The following is a 23540-nucleotide window of genomic DNA, read 5'->3' as shown; positions in this document are numbered from 1 at the left end:
TGCAGCCACTAAACATAAGCACACGCATGCACAGCACTCCAGGCTAAAATTGACAAGCCCACTAATTAGCTAACAAAGAACAGGAACTAGCCAGCATGTGCCTATGTGTATAGATTTGTGTGAAAGTGTGTGTGGACCCTGGAGCCATTTAACAGGCATGTAATGACAAGGAAGTAGGGAGTGCTGTGTGAAGTCTTTTGAGAAGACAGTTCATCTCTCCTTCCTCCCTCATGTCCTCTCACTCCGACAGATACTCCATCCCAAAGGGTCCAGTTCATCTTGGGCACTGAGGAAGATGCAGAACATGTGGCCCACGAGTTGTTCACTGAGCTGGATGAGATCTGTGTGAAGGAAGGGAAGGACGCTGAGTGGAAAGAAACTGCCAGGTCAGGATCTCCTCTGGGAGCTTTTGGCAGCAGTGCTTGACAGTCGGGCAGCTCTACATCTGTACTGCTCTGAAGAGGGTAGTGTACGAGTGATAGCTGCAGTTAAAGCTCAGGTGAAAAGCTCAAAATGGATGAATTACACAAAATCCTGCAGGGATCTCATTCATGCTGTTCAAAAGAGAAATCTCAGTTTCACATGCTAATCCTTGACTTTGCTTCCTGGGAGTTGTATACCACATCATAAAAGAATTAACATTAAAGTATGGATCAGAAAACATCTTTCTCTTTCTAGTTTGCTGTCTGTAGAAATAAAATGAATCAAGCAATCCAGCGTTTGACTAACACTATTTTCCCTGGATATGGGCAACACCACTTTGTGAGTTTGAAGCCCGAGTCTTCGCAGTACGGTCCAAGAGTGGAGCCACACAGAGTTGTGTTATCGATAATACACTTTACTTATTTTATATTTTTATTTTTTTACTACAACTCTCATGATCTCACAAGATCCTTTATGGAACAGTTGGCATTGCAACTGATAAGTCGCCATTATGGCACATCCCGTATCTATAGCGTCAAGTAACTAAAATGAAACTTATCCAAACAATTGACACTTGCACATGCATCAACATTATATTAACTACCTAAAATGACAGAAATCATCCTCCAAAAAAAATGTATTTGACGTGTGTTGTAGCATTTCAGTTTGTACCATCCATCATCCAAGTACCATCCACTAACATGGAGAGGGTGGAGCCAGTGGTGGTTCTAGCTTTAATGGCACCCTGGGTGAGATTACCATCTGAAATCTGCTCCCCTAGTGAGTGGTTGATGCTGATGACGGCGTAGCACTCCCTCTGATGCAGCTGTCAATTCTCCACACAAACCATGATATGATAGATAATAAAAAATAAAATAAAAAAACGCTGGTGCCAGATATTTACGGATAGGCATTGAAGAGATCTACCAAGATTTTTACACAAATGTTGAGAAAAATAAGGTTGGACTTGGACATTATGTACTTTCAGTTTCAACTTTTCATGCACAAAGATGGGTACCAGCAACATCACACAAGTTTTTTAATTAATTTATTTATTATTATTATTTTAATTAAAACAACAACAAAAGCAAATAGAGCTCCAAGGAGAGCTCTGTTCTGTTTTGCTTTGGCTTCACTTTAGAGGAGCTGTTCCACCATCCGTCTATGGTTTGATGCCCAACTGTTTCTCTCCACATATCAAACAATTCAGGCAAGACACTGAATCCATAAATATGTTCCTATAATCAACCAGTGGCAGCTTGCTGTCATCAGTGAGCAAATGAGAGAAAATCTGAAAAGCGCTTAAGATAAAAGAGCCATGAAAGTGCATTCCACCTACAGTAAAATGTACATGAAAAGTTGAAAATGTACTTTTTACAAAATGTACATTTTCAACTTTAAAGCCATTACACAAGTCACCTTTAGGAATATCCAGTTAAGGCATATGTCCTCATGTTTTTCAAACCTTTATACAAGAATGGACATCACAGTAGATTTGTCCTTTTTTGCAACACATTCCTGTGTTTTCTTTCCTAGTGCTATGTATGTGTTGTCAAATTGGTGGAGGCAGCATTTGCTAAGTTTGTCTATTTGCATGTGTTTTCTCATGGAGCAGCAAAATTAAGTTCTCGCGCACGTTCACGCACTTATTCATTGCCAGTGTGACGGTATGATGTTTTGATGATACCTTATGATCTCCTTACCTGTCATTTTGAAACAGCAATTTTCACAAAATTAAAATTAATTAATTATTTGAATTACTCAATAATCAAATTCGTATCAAACTTGATATCCAGTTATACACAGACCAGCCACAACATTAAAACCACTGACCTGAGAAGTGAATAACATATAACAAATAACTTTTGAAAATGGCATTCATGTGGATGTTACTTAGACATGTAGCACCCACCTAGACCAGACCAGACACCCCCACCCCATAGTAATGACACTCCTTGATGGCAGCAGCCATCCCCAGCAGGACGCAACCTGACACAGACACACACACAAAGAAGGTTTAGGAACAACTCAAAAAAAAAAAAACAAGCATGAAGAACAGCACAAGGTGTTGAACTGCCCTCCAAATTCACTAGATCGTAAACTGATCAAGTATCTGTGGGATGATCCACAGAGGCTCCTCCCCTCAACCTATAGGATCCAAAGACCCCCACTAACAACATTCTGGAGACAGACACCACAGGACACCCTCAGCCCTCACCTACTTTTTTGTTTTAGAGTGTCTATCTCTGCACTAAGTCATCTAATGCCTTCTTAATAATTCAAGAGACTTTCATTCAGTTACCAGAAATCTGATTAGCAGCCTTTGTGTTAAAGATAAACAGGACAAGAGTCAAAAATAACCTCATTCTCATCTTCTATTACCATTGTCCTCTAGTGCTGGAGCCTATCCCAGCTGTCATCGGGTGAGAGGCGGGGTACGCCATGGACAGGTCATCAGTCCATCACAGGGCTAACACAGAGACAAACAACCGTTCACACTCACACTCACACCTAGGGTCAATTTAGAGTCACCACTCAGGCTAACAAGCATGTCTTCGGACAGTGGGAGGAAACTGCAGTACCTTTGAACCGAGACTGTGAGGCATCAGTACTAACCACCACACCTCTGCGCCGCTCACAAAAATAATAATAAAAATATTTCCCATTTACTCCGACTTGAGTCTAGATTCTTAACGAACCAGTCCTTGATTTCTTGTCTGTCTTTACCCGGTAGGTGGCTGAAGTTTGAAGAGGACGTGGAGGACGGTGGGGAGAGGTGGAGCAAGCCGTATGTTGCCACCCTTTCCCTTCACAGCCTGTTCGAGCTCCGTAGTTGCATTATCAATGGAAGCGTGTTGCTTGACATGCATGCTGACTCCATCGAAGAGATTGCAGGTGAGGATTTTTCCAACGGATATGTATTAATATCTCGGAATCAGTTTATAGCAAGGAAAAAGGCAAGCCCTAGATGAACCATTTCATTATAAAGCTGTGGCGGCACTGCTATAAAGCATTTTCTATACCTCCCCTCAATATCAAATCATTTAATCCTTCCTAGACAAGAAACAGGCAGTCAGTGCTGGACACCGAAACACTCAACCTCTAAATCCCATAATGTATGTGACATATAACCAGGCAAACAGTAGTAACTGTTTCCTGTACTGTAAAAGAAGACTGTGGTTGACACTGAACAGACATTGTAGTCGTCTCTTTTATGTTTTACTAGAATATAGTAGCTGAGCTTGTGTCGGCCACAACTGCACCTGACATTTTTTCAAGCAGGCGCACAACTGGGTATAAGACTGAGAGAATGGATACAGTTTTTGATGTTATATAGTAATGCACATATACATCTAGCAAACAATTGTACAGCACTCCTTGCTCCCTGACAGTGTCAATCATTACAAAAATGGTCAGGATTATTTGCATACTGGCATCCATGTTCCTCTCCATCCATCCTACGCACATGCATGCAAATCATCCAAAGCTCTGTCTTCCTTCATGGTCAGACCATGGCAGGTTTACAGCCTGAACAACCTTGTTGCCTGCAGTCATTCCTCTTCTCTCCCTCTCTCTCTTCCTCTTCTCTCCCTCTCTTCCCCATGTATCTCCTTTCTATTTATGTGTTTATTTTTGAAAAGGTAGAAACCCATATCTTTTCAAAGGTTAGGATAATGAAAGTTAAACATACAGATTCTTTTTAGGTTGTGGCTTAACAAAAGCACTGAAAGCAGTAGCAGTTAATTAGAATACCAAAGCAGTGCAGGAGGCTACTTACACCCAACAGAAAGATTGATTGATCAAATGCGCATCATTGTTGTGTGTCATGTGTTAACTGATGTTTTACTGTCAAATGATGCTACTGACGAGACAGAAATGATGCTACAGTCTGTAATTAGAAGAAACTTGACCCAAGTCTTTGTGAGTGGCAGCTACAGTTTTTTACGCTGTTTGGGTTTAATTGCAGGCTCCTTTGTGCTGTTCCCTCGTCACTGTCCTTATTTACATAGATGATTATACTGACTTTGAGATACACCCAATAGCACTGGCCTAGAAGTGTGATCAGAATGAAAACAAATGTTTCAGTGTTTGTAAGTGTATGTGTGGGTGTCTACACAGACCTGCCACAACATTAAAACAGGAGTGAATAATATTCACCATCTTGTGATAATTCAGTGTTCTACAGGGAAACTTTTGGATCTAGCAGACACCACAGGACACCCTCAGAAGACTCATGTCCATTCTCTGATGAGTTACAACTGTTTTGGAGGCACAAGGGAGACATTACACAATATTAGGATGGTGGTCATAATGTTATGCCTATATCATGCCTATATTATACACTATATGTATGAACGTATGGCTACCTTTATAATGATTAATTCAAGTTTAAGACCGCTGGAGTGAGGATGTTTGGGCTGGTCTCCACTTTCTATGTATGTATGCATCTTTCTGGGGGAGGAAAAGAAAGAGCGAAACGGTACAGTGCTGACTCAGCAAGTCAGCAAGACCAGGAGAGTGTAGATTCTTCCACAGTCTCACATGACCAGATATGTTGCACACATATTGATCCCACTTGTCCAACACGTACCTTCTTTTTAACTCTGTTCCATTGACGCATGTGAAGTAGTCAAAATACATGTCTATTGTGCAAATATGAGTTCCATCCTTGTGTTGCAGACATGGTGCTGGACCACCAGGAGGCGTCAAATGAGCTGGACGACAGCGTGAGAGTGAGGGTGCGAGAGGCTCTGCTGAAGAGACACCACCACCAAAACGAGAAGAAGAAGAACCTGATTCCCATTGTACGCTCCATCGCGGAGGGGACGCGGAAACAGTCAGAGCCGCACCTGACAGGCGAGTGTTCCGCTGACATCATACACAAACACACAGCCGAACCCTGACAGATGTTGAGAAAAGTATTTAGCACAGGTCATGGTTTAGTATTTAGTGTTTAGTTTTATGACTTTGATTTGGTGCCATGTAGATACAGAATGTCTGTGAAAACTTTGAGTGAATTTCTCTAAGCTTTGACAGCTTTAATGAAACATTAGATAAGATTTTAATATTAAAACTGAAAGTAACAATATTAAGTAACAGCATCCTGTCTGAACAGTAGGCCTACATGATTTTAATCCAAACTGCCTGTGTGTGATGGATTGGCAGCTAAGCATTTTCACTCTCTCTCAATCACACACATGCACATACACACCCACACTTTACCGTCCTGCAGGGCCAGCCACGTCTCCTCAGCCTCCACCACCTACCGAACCAGCAAAGAACAGTGCTGGACAGGACAACAGTCAAGTGGACCTCAGTAAGGTAAACAAGCAGACTGTGGAACAAGTGTGTTGTTGTTTTTTTTCCTCATGAATATGGATTATTGCTGCAAATAGGATTATGTTAAACACATCTGACAAAGGCAGCATATGAGCTTTTTGTGTGTATGTACTGCAGCTCTCTGCTAAGGTCAGCAATCAATGTTTTTTTGCTGTAAACATCAATAACTAGGTCACGTAGTGCTCTCTTAGAGACAACAGGGAAACCACATTCATTTGAAGCTTTTCTCACAGCCGCACTGCAGGACTGCCAAGCACAGCCACTATGGACATTGATACAAGTTTCCATTTAGTTTCAAACTCTAACCAGAAGGATGCACTGTGTGAAACTACTAGTGATAAAATCTAATATCTCTGATATTAAGCTGCACCTGTAGTGGGAGAGCATTATGTGCAGCTATCAGATTAAATGGATTTCTGTTTACATTGTCATTTTCTTTTCTTTTCTTTTTTTTATTCACAAGTGATATTAATTGCTCGTTTTAACAGGTGGACCTTCACTTCATGAAAAAGATCCCAGAGGGCGCAGAAGCTTCCAATGTCCTAGTGGGAGAGTTGGACTTCCTGGAAAGGCCTATCGTAGCCTTCGTCCGTCTTTCCCCTGCTGTGCTTCTAACTGGACTCACGGAGGTCCCCATACCAACCAGGTAGACATTGATAGCTAGATTATATGATCATTTGAATATATGACTCAACTCACAGGCATTTGCAATTCCCTGCAAATACACCAACATTAAATAAACAAATTTGAAAAATCTAATTTTCAAACCATCATTTATCTGCTGGTGAACATCAGGTTCCTCTTCATTCTCCTGGGCCCAGATGGAAAGGCTCAGCAATACCATGAAATTGGACGCTCCATGGCAACCATCATGACAGATGAGGTAAAAACTCAATTCAAATCAATCCTTCACAGAAAAACAAAATTAATCTCAGCATCTTCTTTACTGACCCCTCCTCTTGCCATCTGGTCCAGATCTTTCATGATGTAGCTTACAAGGCAAAGGACAGGAGTGACCTGTTAGCGGGGATAGATGAGTTCCTGGACCAGGTGACTGTCCTTCCACCAGGAGAGTGGGATCCCTCCATCCGCATCGAGCCCCCAAAGACAGTGCCCTCTCAGGTACAGAGCATCAAATGAAATAAAATGAAAAATAAAAAAAAAAGGAGACAACTATTACAACACACAGTTGTGTGTTACAACAGTGGATTAATTGTTCATTTTTTGTCTTTTCCTGTTTTGTCTGCAGGAAAAAAGGAAGATGCCAGGAGTCCCAAATGGCACAGCCTGTCAAGTAGAGGAAGAGCTACATGCTGAACACCATGGACCAGAGCTGCAAAGAACTGGAAAGTAAGCAATAAGCAGAGATGGAGCAGTGAGCTGTGCTATAATTAATAGTGGATATCGATGTCAGTTTCGAAAATCAAGCCATCACTCCCCAGGATCTATAGTCATAAATAACACGGAACACCATGCAGTTGTTGGATTTTTAGGGGGGCTGAAGGTGTGACAGCTGCCATGAAGGAGAGTGACAACCCTAAGGGAATAACAAACCAAAATATTATTCACTTTATTTTTGATAAATAAATACATGATTGCAAGGCCGTCATGAGACAACAAGACAAAAGTGACTTTCATTAATGAGAATCGAGTTAGACATAGGTCACTAACCGACTGGACTGTGACCTTTGTCACGGGTCCAGGTCTGGACCCACAAGCTGTGCCATATGAACCCAGACCTACAGGCAAAACAGAAGGTTAAGATCTAAAATGAAGCGCTGTTAGAGTTTAACCAGCACAGCTTTCTGTGATAGTTTAGTGGATGAGGAAACATACGAAAACCACTCAGGAAAATTAAATCTTTGCATTTTAGGCAGTAAATATTTCAAGTCTACTGTACAGACAGATTTGGTTGGAGGCAAGTTACACATGAAAAGGAACTGATACAAGTAGAGAAAACAAAAGGAGAGAAACAGATGAGTGTTTAATTGTTAGTAAGTGTTGAGATTAATTATCTGTAATAATTTGGTTGAGGCTGTTGAATCAAGGTGTGAAACAGAAAATTCAAGCTGCCTTTATTTTATTTTCTAAAGTTAAACGCATTATTTAAACATGCACAATTTTCATTTTATTTATCATATCTTATTAAAATGCAGCTCACTTTAGTTAGAATAGATTATATTCTTCTAGGCTACTCATATATAGTGTGTGTATATATATATATATATATATATATATACACTATAACTATGTCACACTAAATAGTTAAACCATTATGATCTTTGGTTAGAAGTTAACAAAACTATAATAAGGTTGGGGGATTTTCATCTTGCTTTTGTTAGGGTTAATAATACATTTCCTAGTCAACTATTAAAATGTGGGAATTGTCTTTTCTCTCCCTCTTAAAGATCGAATTGAACATTAGAAAGGACTCTTGTTCATTATCTTCCCCACAGCTATGTTGCTACCACTTGCTCACTCATTGTGTCTGTGTTAGCTGCAACATATCTGCAACCAGGATGTGGATACATTGTCCTATTAATTTTATACAGCAATCACCAGAAAGCAAGAACCTCCTTCATTTGCAGAGCTACTCCTTCAACAGTGGAAATCATATTCCATATTCATTGTATTCAACATGACACCAGACTGTTGTCTAAACTAAAGCTATTCTTTCCTGTGTTGCCATCAGGTTGTTTGGTGGTCTCGTACTGGACATCAAGAGAAAAGCTCCGTTTTATCTGAGTGACTTTAAGGATGGTCTGAGCCTCCAGTGCGTGGCCTCCTTCCTTTTCCTCTACTGTGCCTGCATGTCTCCTGTTATCACCTTTGGAGGACTGCTGGGGGAGGCGACAGAAGGGCGGATTGTAAGAGCACAAAAAAACTCTCAAAAACACACTCATGCACTATACAGTACTCTACTGCTTTTACTCATCTGCTGCATTACTAAACACTGCCTTCCTTTGGATTTCAACCACGTTTTGCAGAGTGCCATAGAGTCCTTACTCGGTGCATCTATGACTGGAGTGGCCTACTCTCTGTTTGCTGGTCAGCCTCTCACCATTCTGGGAAGCACAGGTCCTGTGCTGGTTTTTGAGAAAATTCTCTTCAAATTCTGCAAGTAAGCCCTTAGACTTAGACAGACTTTACTGATCCAAAAGGGAAATTGCTTGGTCACAGCAGCTAACAAAATAAAATTAAATAAAAACATTTATTTTCATTTGTTCGTTCATTCATTCATTCATTCATTAATATGTAAATATTGTACACTTTTTGCTTATTTAGTTTTATTTATAATACTAATGAAATACAGAAAGAAAATAACCGGGTTTGCCTGTAAGTATATGCAGAATAAGTAATAAGTAATAATAAGCAATTACATAATTAAATTACATTGCATTTAATTGTTACTTTTGCCATCAGCCACACTAAGATGAGTGGCAGTAGCTCTGTCCAATAACTGAAAGATTGGCGGTTTGATTCTGACCTATCCCTTGCCTGTCCGTTGTGTTTTTGGGCAAGACACTTAACTCACCTTGCAACAGCGGAAACAATGGAAAAGCGCTACATTGAACCAGTGCATTATTAAGATTAGTTTCGTCTATTTTTTCAGGGACTATGATCTGTCCTATCTTTCACTGAGGACGTGCATAGGCCTGTGGACAGCCTTGCTGTGCTTGGTGTTGGTCGCCACGGACGCCAGTTCTCTGGTGTGCTACATCACTCGTTTCACGGAGGAGGCCTTCGCCGCTCTCATCTGCATCATCTTCATCTACGAGGCCTTGGAGAAACTGTTCCACCTGGGAGAACTCTATCCCTTCAATGCACACAGCGATCTAGACAAACTTACGCTGGCATAGTGAGTGACGCATGTTCATTTGACTAGTTTTTATGTAGCTTTTACCCGAATTCTGACACATAGATTTATCAGTTTAGTGATTTTGAAAGAATATATTAATATATTTCTCATTCCCTTTCCATGTTTTCTCTTCTTGTCTCAGCATCACATCATTGCATGCAGTTCCCTTTCTGTTGACCTATCTTGACTAATAATTAAAAGAACATCCACTGATTTTCTTGTGCTATTTCTCCACAGCTGTAAATGTGCAGAACCTGATAATCCCAGCAATAAAACTTTAGAACTGTGGAGTGAGAAAAACATTGAGGCCTCTGCAGTACCCTGGTCCAACCTGACTGTCAAGGTAACGCAACCATGTAGAAACGCAAATGCTCCTAATGATGCATAATGTTGGTGTAACTTTCACATGATAGCACACGCCATATTTGCTCAAGCTTGTTTGGTTTTGTTAACATTCAACTAACCCCCTCGCCTTCCCTTGAGCAGCTAACCTCTCTTAAGGACATTTGCAAACATGGACAAGGACAGTCAATCAATTAACCTTTTACTGTTTGGTGTGAATATCCGTGTACACTTAGTAGACTCTTCCTGACTGTCAGATTATTCAGAAAACAGTCTTTCAGTCTATTTTTATTGGATATAAATGGTTTACTGGCACATTATAGGCAATTTTGTGTTGATATTATGTCTGTTAATCTCCACAGGAGTGTATCAGTCTGCAGGGCCAGTTTGTTGGCACAGCATGTGGACACCATGGCCCTTACACACCTGATGTTCTCTTCTGGTCTACCATCCTTTTCTTCTCGACATTCTTTATGTCGGCATTCCTCAAGCAATTCAAGACCAGTCGGTACTTCCCCACCAAGGTAATCAGTGTTTTTAACAAACTTTTTTTTTTTTTTTTTTTTTTTTTTGGTAGTGCCTCTGCAGTAAGTATTCACTGTTGACCAAATTGAGTTATCTCTTTTATCCAGGTGCGGTCAATGATCAGTGACTTTGCAGTGTTCCTTACCATCGTTTTTATGGTCCTCCTTGACTTTGTCATTGGAGTGCCCTCACAGAAGTTGAAGGTGCCGAGCAAATTTCAGGTATTGAAGAAATAAATACTCTGTAATGTAAATTAGCACAGGGTAACCACTAGCATTGCGGCCTCACACCTCTGCTAACTGTTCCTCCAGCCTACTCGAGATGATCGTGGTTGGTTGATCAATCCAATAGGACGGAACCCATGGTGGACAGTCTTGGCTGCCTCCATTCCTGCTCTTCTCTGCACCATCCTCATCTTTATGGACCAACAGATAACTGCTGTCATCATCAACCGCAAAGAGCACAAGCTCTTGGCAAGATAAAAAACACAGAAGATACAAATCACATTTTTCTTTGAACCTGTATCTGACCGGATCTCTGTCTTGCAGAAGGGTTGTGGGTACCATCTCGATCTGCTCATGGTGGGAGTGATGCTGGCAGTGTGCTCCATCATGGGCTTGCCCTGGTTTGTTGCAGCCACCGTCCTGTCCATCTCTCACGTAAACAGTCTGAAGCTGGAGTCAGAGAGTTCAGCTCCGGGAGAGCAGCCTCGCTTCCTGGGCATCAGAGAGCAAAGGCTCACTGGCCTGGTCATCTTCCTGCTCATGGGGTGCTCTGTGTTCATGACTGGAGCTCTGCAGGTTAGTCTGACAAGCAAGGCAATGCTGCCCCCCTCTGGCTGGGACATTTAGTAAGTGAATGAAAGCATGAAAAAATGTAAATGGCCCTTTTTCACTGCAGACATTTTGACATGTCACAGCAGGATAGAAGCCCTAACACTAAACAACAGCCCTAGAATAATTTAAAGGAGATATGTCAATATCTCTTTTGTAAAACGCCTGTGGTAAATAACCAATGTTAAATTATTTTTGTTCCCATTCATTCTATCTCTGTATGTTTTACATGGGAGCGTCTTCATAAGCATTAGGTAAATCATTAATGTTGATATTCATCCTACATTAATCATATCTAGTGTAGTTTTTAGATATTGATTCAGCAGGTGTGTTTTTCAACATGGGAGCGTCTTCATTAAAGGGCATTCAGGTAAGATACAATCTAACATGATATGAATACTTCATCCTACACTTAAATCAATATCTATGTGTAGAGTTTTTAGATTTATTGATTCTAGCAGGCCTGTGGTGTCAAAAAAACATGTCTATTTTTACAACAATAAAACAAACATTAAATCATAAATAAAAATTCAAGATACTGTTTTGAAACTGATTGTCTTCTGGAAAGCCGTGGGTTGGCTGGACTCCCTGAACAGGTCTCCAGTCTATCGCATGGCTTACACAGAGAAAAAGACAATCATTCACACTCACAGCCACACCTACTGCCAATTTAGAATCACCAGTTAACCTAAAGAGCATGTCTTTGGACAGTGGGAGGAAGCTGGAGTACCCAGAGAGAACACACGCAGACACAGAGAGAAAGTGCAAACTTAGATGCTATGCTAATTTTGCCAAATGACCTGAGATGTTTGCAGCTTTCCCTATACTCCAGCACACCACTTCAGCTCGTATCCAAGTACAAAGCATCTCCAGTTATTCTCTTCTCGATATTAGTCTCTCTTAGCATCCTCTTTATCTAATTGATATTACTGCACTGAGCCCTGACAGTTGATTGTGCAAATTATCCAATTAAATGTGTCATCTGTAATCACTTCCATTCTGTTGTCATATTCACCATCTGTCTTTCGTATCTCTGCTCTCATTATTTATTCTCTTTTCTTCCTCCCACCTGTGTTTGTCTGCATCCCTCCTCAGTTCTTTGATCGGCTGAAACTGTTCGGCATGCCAGCGAAACACCAGCCAGACTTCATCTACCTGCGACACGTCCCCTTGAGGAAAGTGCACCTGTTCACACTCACCCAGCTCACCTGCCTGGTGCTCCTGTGGGTCATCAAGACTTCCCCTGCCGCTATCGTCTTTCCCATGATGGTGAATTGGCCACCACCAGCATCCGCCCCTGTCTTTGCTCATCTTTCTGTGCCTTCAGTTTGTACAATCTTTTCATCTCTTGTGCCTGCAGGTGCTGGCTCTGGTTTTCATCCGGAAGCTGCTTGACTTGTGCTTCTCTGACAGAGAGCTAAGCTACCTGGATGACTTAATGCCAGAATGGAAGAAAAAGAATCTGGATGATGCCTCCAAAAGCATAGAAGAGGTACCCTCAGAGCATTAGTTCTTATTTGGGAATCCCTCAACATGCTCATATTTAATTTTCATGCTTATGTGTCTTGTAGGAATCACAGATTATGCTCAGTTCAAAAAAGGACGATTCGACTGCTGTTATGATTCCAATGGAGAGCAGCAAGCCTGTTAAGACTCCAAAAGCACATGATCCCAGGTGAGGACATGTAGATACACACATACAAACTGTAACTGACAAGGTGGGCGTCATGTCTCTTCCCCATCTGTCCATATGCCTACCAGTCTAACACACTGTCGTGTGGTGATCTCTTGTCAATCGCCCCCTGTGGATACTAACACACGGAGACATCTCCCCAAGCCTCAAATTGCACTCCATCCTCTGTCCTCTCCCCTTCTTTCCCTCTCCTTGCTCCTCAGGTGTGATCCCTCTGATATTAATATATCTGATGAAATGTCTAAAACCACTGTGTGGAAATCTCTCAACTCCAATCCAAAGGACACTCGTCCTGTGGCTGCTAAAAAGGCAAGGCCACACACTCTTTGATTTTTTTTTTTTTTTTTTCTGTGACCCTTCCAGTTCATCTGGAAGTATTCATGCTACACATAGCGGTCACCTGTTGTTGCTCAGATTTCTGTTCTGTGCTGTCATAACTGGATTTGTATGCTTCACCCCACAGGATTGAAGGGATCGAGTTCATCGATGAGTAACAGACACCTACACTCTCGACAGCTCTGTCACTTGGCTGTAGTTCTGGACCACAGGACGTCACCTGCAGCCACTTCAGTGCTTAGAGAAGTTCAAGTCTCACCCATTTCTACCAGCTACCCATACTATACTAGTACTGTCCACAAACACACAAAGGCACAGTATACTCACTCATGTACTTCTATCTTTGTGAGGTTTGTAAATTTCAAATATAATTTCCCCAAACCAAAGTTCTAAAATTAAATGTGAAATTGGTTTTAACTTTGACCCTGTGACCAGCAACTAGTCCTAACCTCACCCATTTTTACCCATAATTAACAACTTAGATTTGGGTTTCAATTTTGTCATCCTCCAGCAGGTAGACACAGCGTCAGCCTCTCAAATCATCAGCAGATCTTTTGCTTTCAACTCCTAAACCATAAAATTAAGCAGGCCTATAGTGACAAGTCCTGCCTAGCACACTGCCTTTTGGATGGTGATATTGAGGGTGAAATGGTATTCACCTGCAAGAATTCAATGCTATCAAACAGATCACTTTTAATTCATTTTGGGAACAGTTTCACAAACTCTAAATCTAGACACAAATCCTGGAGCTGCTCCACTGGTGGTAAATAATAGAAACTGCTGTAGTGACACTCTTGACAGCTGCTAATGGTCGTGGTGATTTCCCCTGGATGTGGAACATTTTCTGTCTCACAGCTGGACATTATGCATTTGTATATATTTGAAATAGCCTCACTGCCCAGGCAGTCACCAGTGTCTTTCCAAAAATATCAGACAGAAGCATGGTTGGTTGGTTTCTTTTCATCTTGTAAGAAGGCAGCTTTAGCTCGTCTTTAAATAGATACGGATGCTATGAAAGAGATGAACAAGACAGTGAGCTGTGAAGAGTTAAAAAGCACAGTAGAGCTGTGGGGTACTGTAGATTTAAGCCATAGTTTAGAGTCGTCCCTTCACTACGGGTGACCCCTTTTACATATGAGTCAGGGTAAGAGTCAGGATGACCGTTGTTAATTTTGATTGTAGTAACTTTAAAGGCATTCGGTCCTCACAAAGATAGAAAGGTGCACAATACATACAGCAGGGGTGTCAAACTAGTTTCAGGTGGCCACAAACAGCCCAGTTTGATCTCAAGTGGGCAGCTCTAGAAATATAACAGCATTTGTTTTAGTGCAAAGAATTACAAGTTAATTATGACAGCTACGTGCTTGGTTTTTACCTCCCTCTCCTACAGCATCGCATTGACAGTGACATCATCATACACACACAGCATGGACGTCAGCGAGTCAAATGTTAGCATTGTTATTTTTTGCATTGCATATTTGTTCCTTTTGCAAAGTATAAAAACTCAGCGCAAACTGAAAAATGTCAGAAGGCTACCGGGCTACCATGATCGATTAAAAAAAGAGTGTGATATTGCTATAAAAGCTGTACATAAACACAGCTGTGCATGCTCAGTTCACACCAGGATTCCCCAATCGGTGGGATTTCCCCTTTGACATATATACAGTGGTGGAAAAAAGTTTTCAGACACAACATGTATTTGTTGAGTATTGCATTAAGATTCACTCTTAAATGTTAAAGTGCAATTTCTTTTAGTACAGTCACAGACAAAATACTAAACAAATCCTAAAATTGATTGGTTCCGTAAAAATACATAAGAAATGTTGAATATTGGGTCATTTTGGCACTATGTGCAGGGAAAACCACCAAATGACATCACCTCTGTATGTGGTTGACTCTTAGATAATGGCTTAAGGTCCTACAAGTCCCTGATCAATGAGAGACAGAGGTTAGCCCGGCATCGTTGGGCCCAAGTAAACCAGAACCGGACAGTCAAGAATTTGAAGAAGATTCTGTGGTCAGATGAGTCCAGTTTCCAGCTTTATCTTCCTCCTGCTAATGTGAGGGTCCACAGAAGGCCAGGCCAAGCATGATCTCCAGCATGTACAGTACCTACCGTCAAAAATGGTGGAGGCAGTATCATGGTTTGAGGATGCATGAGTGCTGCTGGTGGTCATCTCACTGTCTGTGATGGCAAATTGAACTTGGCTGCAGGAGCACAGTACTCAGGTCAGATCAATCCCCAGACATGAGTCCCATTGGAAATCTGTGGTGGATTATCACAAGGTCTGTTTCAAACCAAAGAAGTTGGAAGAATTGAAAGTAGTTATTCAAGAAGAATGGGCAAGATTAGCCCTCAACAGTGTGAAAGGGTCATGGGGAACATGCCATGCCATAATTTGATGATTTAATGATTTATTTGTTTTTTGTTTTGAACACATTAGCTGTTATTTGTTCACTTTGATACTGACAATATTGAGAACTGACTTATTGAAACTGTCAAGAATTAAGTTTCGTTTCATTAATTTTTGCAAAATAAGTATAATTTGTATTTATTTGTGTCTGTCTAATGCAATCACACATTTTGAAACACAAAAAATATTTTTCAACAAATATTTAATGATAATATTTGAGATTTTGTAAAAATTTTAAGGGTGTCCTAAAACTTTTTCCCACCACATATATGTTTATGGGATTTCCCGAGCGTGACGTAGGGCTAATTCATGTGTGCGATCTCGGTGCCATCAAGAGTGATGTTATGGGTGTGCCGAATAGACCCGGGTCAATGTGTGCAATGTGAAAGGGTCCAAAAACAAAAATTAACTCGACTGGCAAATAGACAGCATCGTCTAGCATTTGGGTGGTGTTTTTACAGTGTGAGTCACACTGACATGCGCACAAGTACAAATGTCTCACACCAGAAGGTCTGTGCACAAGGTCCTTGTGTAGCCCTGGGCAGTAGTATGAATTGCGTATAAAACAGTGCAAGCCCCAAGTGGACAAATTAGGAATAGCAGTTACTTTTATTGAAAAACTGCACCCCTAACATACAATAACAGCAACCTTTTCTCCCCCTCCCTTGTTTTCTCTCACTGTTCTATAAAATGCTTCTTTTTATTAATATATACAGGATTCTCAGTCATCAATCGTTAAATTTAAAGTCCCTCTTTAATCAGTGTGACAAGTTTATTGTGACGATATGATTGATTCATTGGTACAATTTTGCCCAGCTTGTGTAACACATAGAGACTCTTTTTGGGAGGGAGTGAAGCTTTGTGTTTTTTGTCTTCAGTTGCATCACTAACATACTTATTTGGGGTGTAATGTTTCCCTTCCATGGAGGCTTGTCATTGACTTAATGAATGTGTAGGTTGAGCGTTTGTCACATGTTTGTGCCGTGTCTTATTTCTTTACCTCAGACTGGGAACGCTCCGACAAGGCACTTAGTATGACATTAGGTCAGGGTAAAAATCATTTTGCAGGAAATTAATAACAGTTTTTAGGTGACTTCAGGATTTTATTTTAAGCAATAATTTACCCACAACCCCAGTTAACCCCAGCCCCAGCCTGTTATTTATCAGGGTTCTTTTTGCAGCAGTATGACCTTTTTAATCTGTCTTTGGATAACAAACACATTTTATGTCCCCCCCAAAAAAAAGAAAAAAAAATACATCAATTACACCCAGTCAGCAGAAGCTATTTTTACATTGTCCGTTTAATCATGATTTCAATTATGCTATTATTCTTGTTCCTTTTTTGATAAACAGGGTTCTAGTGTAGCGTGCTGGTTTTATGTCATGTAGGATAACACTTGTTTTTACAACAGTGTCACCTCAATGCTTAAAAGAGCTAAAAGGAAAGTAATTGCAAAAAGGAAAGAAAGGCATTAATAATTTGAAATAATTATCTTCAATATCACTTTATTTGTAGTTGCACTTTCTGTAGATAAAATAACATGATATTTTATTTTTGAAAAAAACTCAATTTTAATAATTTTATTAAATAAAATGATGACATTTATTTTTTGTCAGAGGACTGCAACGGGTTCTCTTTATTTTCTGTATATACTGTAATAAGGAAGAGAGAAAGCAGAAGAATGAATGAAAATAAAATACAATCTCTGTCCTTACATGGACAGTAACAAGATAGTTCAGGAGTTTTTAAATAATAAACTGCAGCTGTCCTTTTATCCTTGATGGAGGATCTAGGGAGTCTTACCACAATGACTGATTAGTATTTAAATGGCCAATAAAACATTAGTACGCTATGAGGCATAGTGGCAGTTAGAGGGTGAAGTGAACTCATTTCTTTTCTGTGCAACTGTCCTGTGTTGTTACATTTTGCTTCCAAAAATGGGTGCTGTAAATAGATGCATAAATGATTAATTAAGAGTTATAAGGTTCATCAGTGAATTTGCTACCATTATGCTACAATTTAAAGATTTAAATATTTGATCCATTGATTGACAGATTACTCTAATCACAATTAAAATGTATGAACTTTAACATCTAGTCAATTATCAAGATTTAAAAAAAAAAATGCAAATTTTTAAAGATTCTTCATCTGCGGTCTCCATTTCTTTTTTTCAAGTGACTTAAAAGCGCAAGTGCACAAGTAAAGTCATGCTGTCATCACTGTAATATCACATGCAGTCGTACCTCTTCCACAGCAAAGTGTGTCTGGTGTCATGTGACTCCGCCTTGATTCTGAATGTGAATAGTCTTTGTGCATCTGACGACTCCTGACTAAATGAATGAACGGCATGACTAAGAAATCATTTAATGTGTACATAAATATTCACCTGGCACAGTAATACGTAATGTGATGGGTGCAGATCAAACTGCAAAATTACATCTGCTGTTTAATGATTACAAATGTGCTGTTGTAAATGAATTTAATTATTATGAAGTGCAGAAGTTATTTTAATGAGCATTGTGCTTCTCTTGAGCTTGACTTTCACCTCATTGATGTATACGTGAATGTACGGTGAATGTACAGTAAAATGCCTCAAGTATACTGTAGGTTGAGTGCATAAACATGTGACCAGGAGAGGTCATACATTTAGATGGATGTGAGTATAAATATAATATGTGTCTGTCATAGAATACATAACCACATTTTATTGTGCAGTAATTATTATTATTTTATTTTTTTTAGCATTGACCTTACATCCAACTCAAAAAAGAGTCAGTAATGAGAAATTGTTTTTTGGAGATCAAATTTCGATGACTTTACTGACTCTTTGTTTCCTTTTACCCACCCATTTCATTTATTTTTATTTTTTTTCTGTGTGTAGATAGTAAAAAGTGAAATCTGTGCACTGTGTGGGGCTTTGTCCATCTAATAAGTATAAATCAAAAACCTGTGTCTGTTTCAAGAACGAGGGAATGAAAAGGAAAAAGGAAGTGTGAGAGAGAGAAGTAGGCAGCTTCCAGGGATGAAAGCACCTGTGCTGCAGTAACCTTATTGTCTTGGAGCCATAGAAAGAACGATGCCTTGTCTCTTCGACCACTGAACGATTAGTCTTGAGTAAAACAATTGTACATGTTTTATATGTATATGTAAGTTAATTTTTGACAATGGAAAATAAATGATTACAGTTGAAAAAACTATGGTTTGAGTTATTGCATTGTTACTTTGAGATGAGGTCCATGACACTAAACGTGTGTTTACAAGGGATATAAAAAGTCTTCATGATGTTAAAACATAAGATAAATCATATCAGAGTTTCTGTATATTTATCTTTAAAAACTATACAAAGGCACAGAACCATTTAAAAGAAATAGGTGTAAGGCAGGTAATAATAATAATAACATAAGTACAGCACAATAGGATATAATAGTATAAGAAAAAAACTTTAAACAGAGGTGGCAGTAGGAGTAAATATACACTATGTACATAGGAAGGATACTAAGGTAAGGTAAGGTGCAATGATATGGATGAAAATGTTGACTTGGGAATATTTTCCATTCTTCTTTGCAAAACCATTCCAGATCTGTCAGTCTGTGAGAACATCTACTGTGGACAGCGATCTCCAGGTTCCTCCTTCGTCTTTTCCTGTCAGCTGTTCCCTTCAGGGGAATAGCCACAGAGAATCCATCTTGACCTATCCTCTTTATCCTCCACTCTAACACCAGCTACCTTCATCTCCTCCTTCACAACATCCATCACCCATAAATCTCCTCTTTGGTCTTTCTCTAGACCTCTCTCCTCTAAACTCAGCGTTCTTCCAACAATGTATTCACTTTCCCTCTTCTGAACACAGCCAAACCATCTCAGCCTGGTCTCTATGACTTTATCTCTGCTGTCCCACTAACATACCCAAAGCACAGAGGAGACCCCAACATCTTCAGCTCTGCCAATTGGTCCTGTGAACCTGTCCCGTAAACCTTTCCTTTCGCTCCTGCTGCTACTCATTTAGCACACAGCACACTAGTCAAACAGTTTTAACCTAAAATGAACATTAGATTAGTCATGAAAGAGGATTTTCTGTAATACATATCTGGCATAACATCATGGTCACTAACAAGAGAAGTAAATAACATTGACCATCTTGTAACAGTTCAGTGTTCTGCTGGGAAACTTTTGGACCTGGTATTCATTCATGTTGATGTTACTTAGACATGTATCACCCACCTAGACCAGACCAGACACCCCCACCCCATAGCAATGACACTCCTTGCAGCAGCCATCCCCAGCAGGATGCAGGATGGTACACACACAAAGGTACAAGGCTACATTCTTCTGCTGTTTTTCCTACTCATATTGGTTATTAATGTTCTGATTTAGGACAGTTTATTTTTAACATCACCAAAACCTGCTTTCAACAACGGTTTTTATATTCGTTGTACCACATGCTAGAAACACATGAGCATTAATGTATTTTTTGTTTCACTAGGAGGCAGCAGAGTCACAACCCTTTCCGCTGATTCTGCCCATGAGGACTTTTCTTTTCCCTCCTAATATGTATTTAAATCCCCAAACTGTTCAATAAACACTCGTCCCACCCATGAGATCTTGAGGGAAAAACCCACAGGAAGGCTTTGGGTTTTACCTTCCTTCCAACCTCTTTTTTTCTCCCTCCTTTTGCTCAGCCCCTCCCCCAGTTTGTATCCTGAGGGTAGAACACAATGTGCACATCTGGAGGTGATCCTGATTGCAAAGGAGTAGCCTATGGGAAGGGGTGTGAGGTTAAAGATGCACTGCACTATGCGTGTGTGTGTATGTGTGTGTGTGTGTGTGTGTGTGTGTGTGTGTGTGTGCCTTGAGGGTGTCATGTGATCCTGACTCCCAAATACTCCTGATTACAAGCAGCTGGCGGGCCACTGCCTCGACCAATAAGGCAAGCTGCTGCCTGTGACATCAGGTTGAAGGATTGAGGTACACACAACATTTAAGAAGGTTTTATTTATAATCTCTTGCATTTAATTGTGTCTTGGCGGCATCACACTGATCTATTAAACTGTGCTGGAGTGCCCGCCCTGATTTTTGTGTATTGGTAAAAATAGACTTGTCATCGCTCAGCTGTGTGTTTTCAGCTCATGTGTTTGTGTTTTGCATTGATTATCATGATGTGAGTCCACTTTCATTAAAGCTCAAGGTTATCCGTTCAGCTCTGGCTTTGACGCCTCTGCTGCAGGGCTGAACATTCAAAGAAATCCTTTTTGAGTAAAGGAGAGCTGGAGAAGCAGGTGGAGCAGAAATGTGCACCATTTTCTTCTGTAGGACCAATGCAAATAATTGGGAAGTAATTAACAGCTTTGGATTGTGTTGCCATCTTAATTGGTGTAGGATTGTGCACATTATTTAACCAGTGCAATCAGAGGTTTTCAAAGCAAACAGGTCAAAATAGCAACAACAATGCAGCTAATCGTTTCAGCAATACAATATACTTTGTTCTCTGTAGATCTGCCACGAATCTGAGCTTCATGTAGCCATCATTAATGCAATGTGTTGTGTATTAAGCTTCCAGCCAGCAGATAGAGTGGAAAGGGTTAGCTAGTTACCCAAATTTGTCTAAAAGCGCAGCTGTATGTCATTGATTATGCCTGTTATGTCTTGTTTTTAAGCGTTCAGAAAAGGTATACTTATAGTTCTGGAAATGTGTTTGTCCTACACCTGCATATTGAGTATTTCACTTTTTTTAATGTTTGCATCATTTTTAACAGCAGTTTATTTTTATTTTTTGAGACCTCCATCAGAGAAACTTTACTCACTTACTTAAAGGGATTTTAAATAAACTTCCAGTTTAAACAGGTTTGTCAGAACCATATAGCGCCAACCAAGAAATATTTGCCGAACATAAATCCAATGTTTGTAATAACATTAAACTGTATGTCTCCTGCAAGCTCAACAACAACAACAATCTAGGTCATGTGTAAAATCCGAGCAAAACAATTCCTGTTTGCCTTTTTCTTTTTTGCTCTCCCTTTGACTCGCGGCTGTTGTCCTCTTTCCTCAGCGAACAGAGAGGCTCTCAGCTCATCCCTCCTCTCCATCAATCTCTGTCATAAATCTGTCAAGCAGAGAGAAAGGGAACTGCTGAATACAGATTTGTCAGCAATTAATCTAACCTCTATTACCAGACTTGGATATTGTGTCCTCCATACAAGAGAACAATAAGCCACTCAAACACTAAGCGCTGGGCTGTGTGTGTGTGGTGTGCAGTCATGTGTGTGTTTGTGCAAAGGGAGAGAACATGTGTGCATGCAATCGGCTTCCTTGGGTGGAGTTTCGCCTGTTTTTGTGGCTCATATTTAAAGCAGGGTGAATCAAAATCCTGTTTTGTCCCACTTTTCCTGTTCAAACCGACTGTGCTCAGCATTATTATTTACATATCTTTGCCCTTTTGTCCTACTTTCCAGAAAGAAAAAAAAAGACATTTCAGCTGAAGCTTCTGTCTGACAGTAACTGACACTGCTGTGGTATTGTAATTGGAAATCATTGGGACAGCGATGCCATTTAACCTTGGAGAGACAGACACTGCTCTGAACGTGAGGTTGACTAATTGACATTCTGCACTGTGTGTGTGTGTGTGTGTGTGTGTGTATTTATCCTTCCTTGTATTGGCTTGATAAAAGGAGGTGGTTTACGGTCTATATCATAATAAAAGTATGAAAATAAAAAACAAAAACAAACAGGAGCATCAACATTATAAATATTAATATTATAATAAATATTTATGGCACTTATGACATAATGTGTGCTTATTTCCAGTTCCTGTGTATAAAAATGCTAATATACCAATCAGGAAAAGACTGTAACCAACAATGTCATAGTACATGGATGCTAAAGACTCATATAAGGCACTGTGGGATGTAAACGGTGTAACCTAGTCTAGCTCGCTCTGAAACCATGCCACCCAAATGCTAGTTGTGTTGACTTTGTTTCTACTTCCTGCTTCACCCTACTTTCTGCTTCTCTTTCAACCGTTGCAATAACAACTTTATTAATCAAAAACAATTAATTTGTAAAACTGTGGGGCGTAGTTACATTTAACATCAAGCTACGACATTAGGGTCTGCGTAGGGTCTGCGTATACACTGTTGCTATAGCTATGGTGTCAAATTGACAAAGAAACCTAGCCTTCCAATTAAGTGAAAATCTATTGCAAATGTTCAGTGTTCTTTAGCAGCAGGACTGTGTATCTGGAACCGAAAATAAGCTGCATGCTTATGATGATGGAACTGGAACATGTTGACCTTGTGCTCTGTTAAAGTGGCTCAGTGCTGTTTCTTGTTTTTTTTTCTACTTTCTGGCAACAAGCTGTAAAAAAAACTCTGGATACGGAGGAAACACCTGTTTGCAAGGATCATCTTATTGTTGCTCTTTGGTGATGAAGAAAAATGGAGAACATCTCCAGCCTTCAAATACAAGCCCAGTGCTGAATTGACACTGACATTGCCCGTGGGAGACAATACCCACAACGCACACGTTTCCTGTTCTCTTTCCAAAGATTTCCCGTTCCTGTTTTCTCTCTCTCTCTCACTCTCTCTTTCTCTCACTCTGTCTCATAATTCACCCCTCACATCATTTAGGAAACATACTTAGGTTTGTAGGAAATGAAACTAACTCTGTAGCGGACCAGTTTTTTTGAAGATGTTTCCCATTAAGCTTGTTTCCTCTTCCAGCACTGTTGTATATGCGTTCACACGGGTACTATTATCGTTACTGGGACAGTTCAGTGGAG

At 40.1% G+C, this 23540-nt stretch overlaps 1 protein-coding gene across 1 annotated transcript in view; it reads left to right on the top strand.

The window, feature by feature from the left end:
* The window catches only part of slc4a8 (solute carrier family 4 member 8), a 35565-nt gene extending 16605 nt beyond the window's left edge, over positions 1-18960 (top strand). Inside the window, exons 4-25 of the mRNA XM_047583529.1 lie at positions 251-386; positions 3158-3318; positions 5104-5280; positions 5657-5745; positions 6252-6409; positions 6559-6646; positions 6739-6885; positions 7013-7113; positions 8456-8630; positions 8751-8884; positions 9377-9622; positions 9860-9965; positions 10327-10488; positions 10597-10710; positions 10801-10962; positions 11038-11289; positions 11627-11692; positions 12418-12591; positions 12683-12814; positions 12894-12997; positions 13219-13324; positions 13479-18960. Of these exons, the coding sequence (XP_047439485.1) occupies positions 251-386; positions 3158-3318; positions 5104-5280; positions 5657-5745; positions 6252-6409; positions 6559-6646; positions 6739-6885; positions 7013-7113; positions 8456-8630; positions 8751-8884; positions 9377-9622; positions 9860-9965; positions 10327-10488; positions 10597-10710; positions 10801-10962; positions 11038-11289; positions 11627-11692; positions 12418-12591; positions 12683-12814; positions 12894-12997; positions 13219-13324; positions 13479-13484 (2996 nt within the window). The 3' untranslated portion in view covers positions 13485-18960. The remainder of the gene's footprint in view (positions 1-250; positions 387-3157; positions 3319-5103; positions 5281-5656; positions 5746-6251; positions 6410-6558; positions 6647-6738; positions 6886-7012; positions 7114-8455; positions 8631-8750; positions 8885-9376; positions 9623-9859; positions 9966-10326; positions 10489-10596; positions 10711-10800; positions 10963-11037; positions 11290-11626; positions 11693-12417; positions 12592-12682; positions 12815-12893; positions 12998-13218; positions 13325-13478) is intronic.
* Positions 18961-23540: the final 4580 nt, after the last annotated feature.

Source organism: Mugil cephalus, chromosome 4 (assembly GCF_022458985.1).
Source record: "Mugil cephalus isolate CIBA_MC_2020 chromosome 4, CIBA_Mcephalus_1.1, whole genome shotgun sequence".
Lineage (NCBI taxonomy): Eukaryota > Metazoa > Chordata > Actinopteri > Mugiliformes > Mugilidae > Mugil > Mugil cephalus.
Note: the sequence above shows the minus strand (reverse complement) of the source record. Positions and strands in the feature narration are given on the sequence as shown.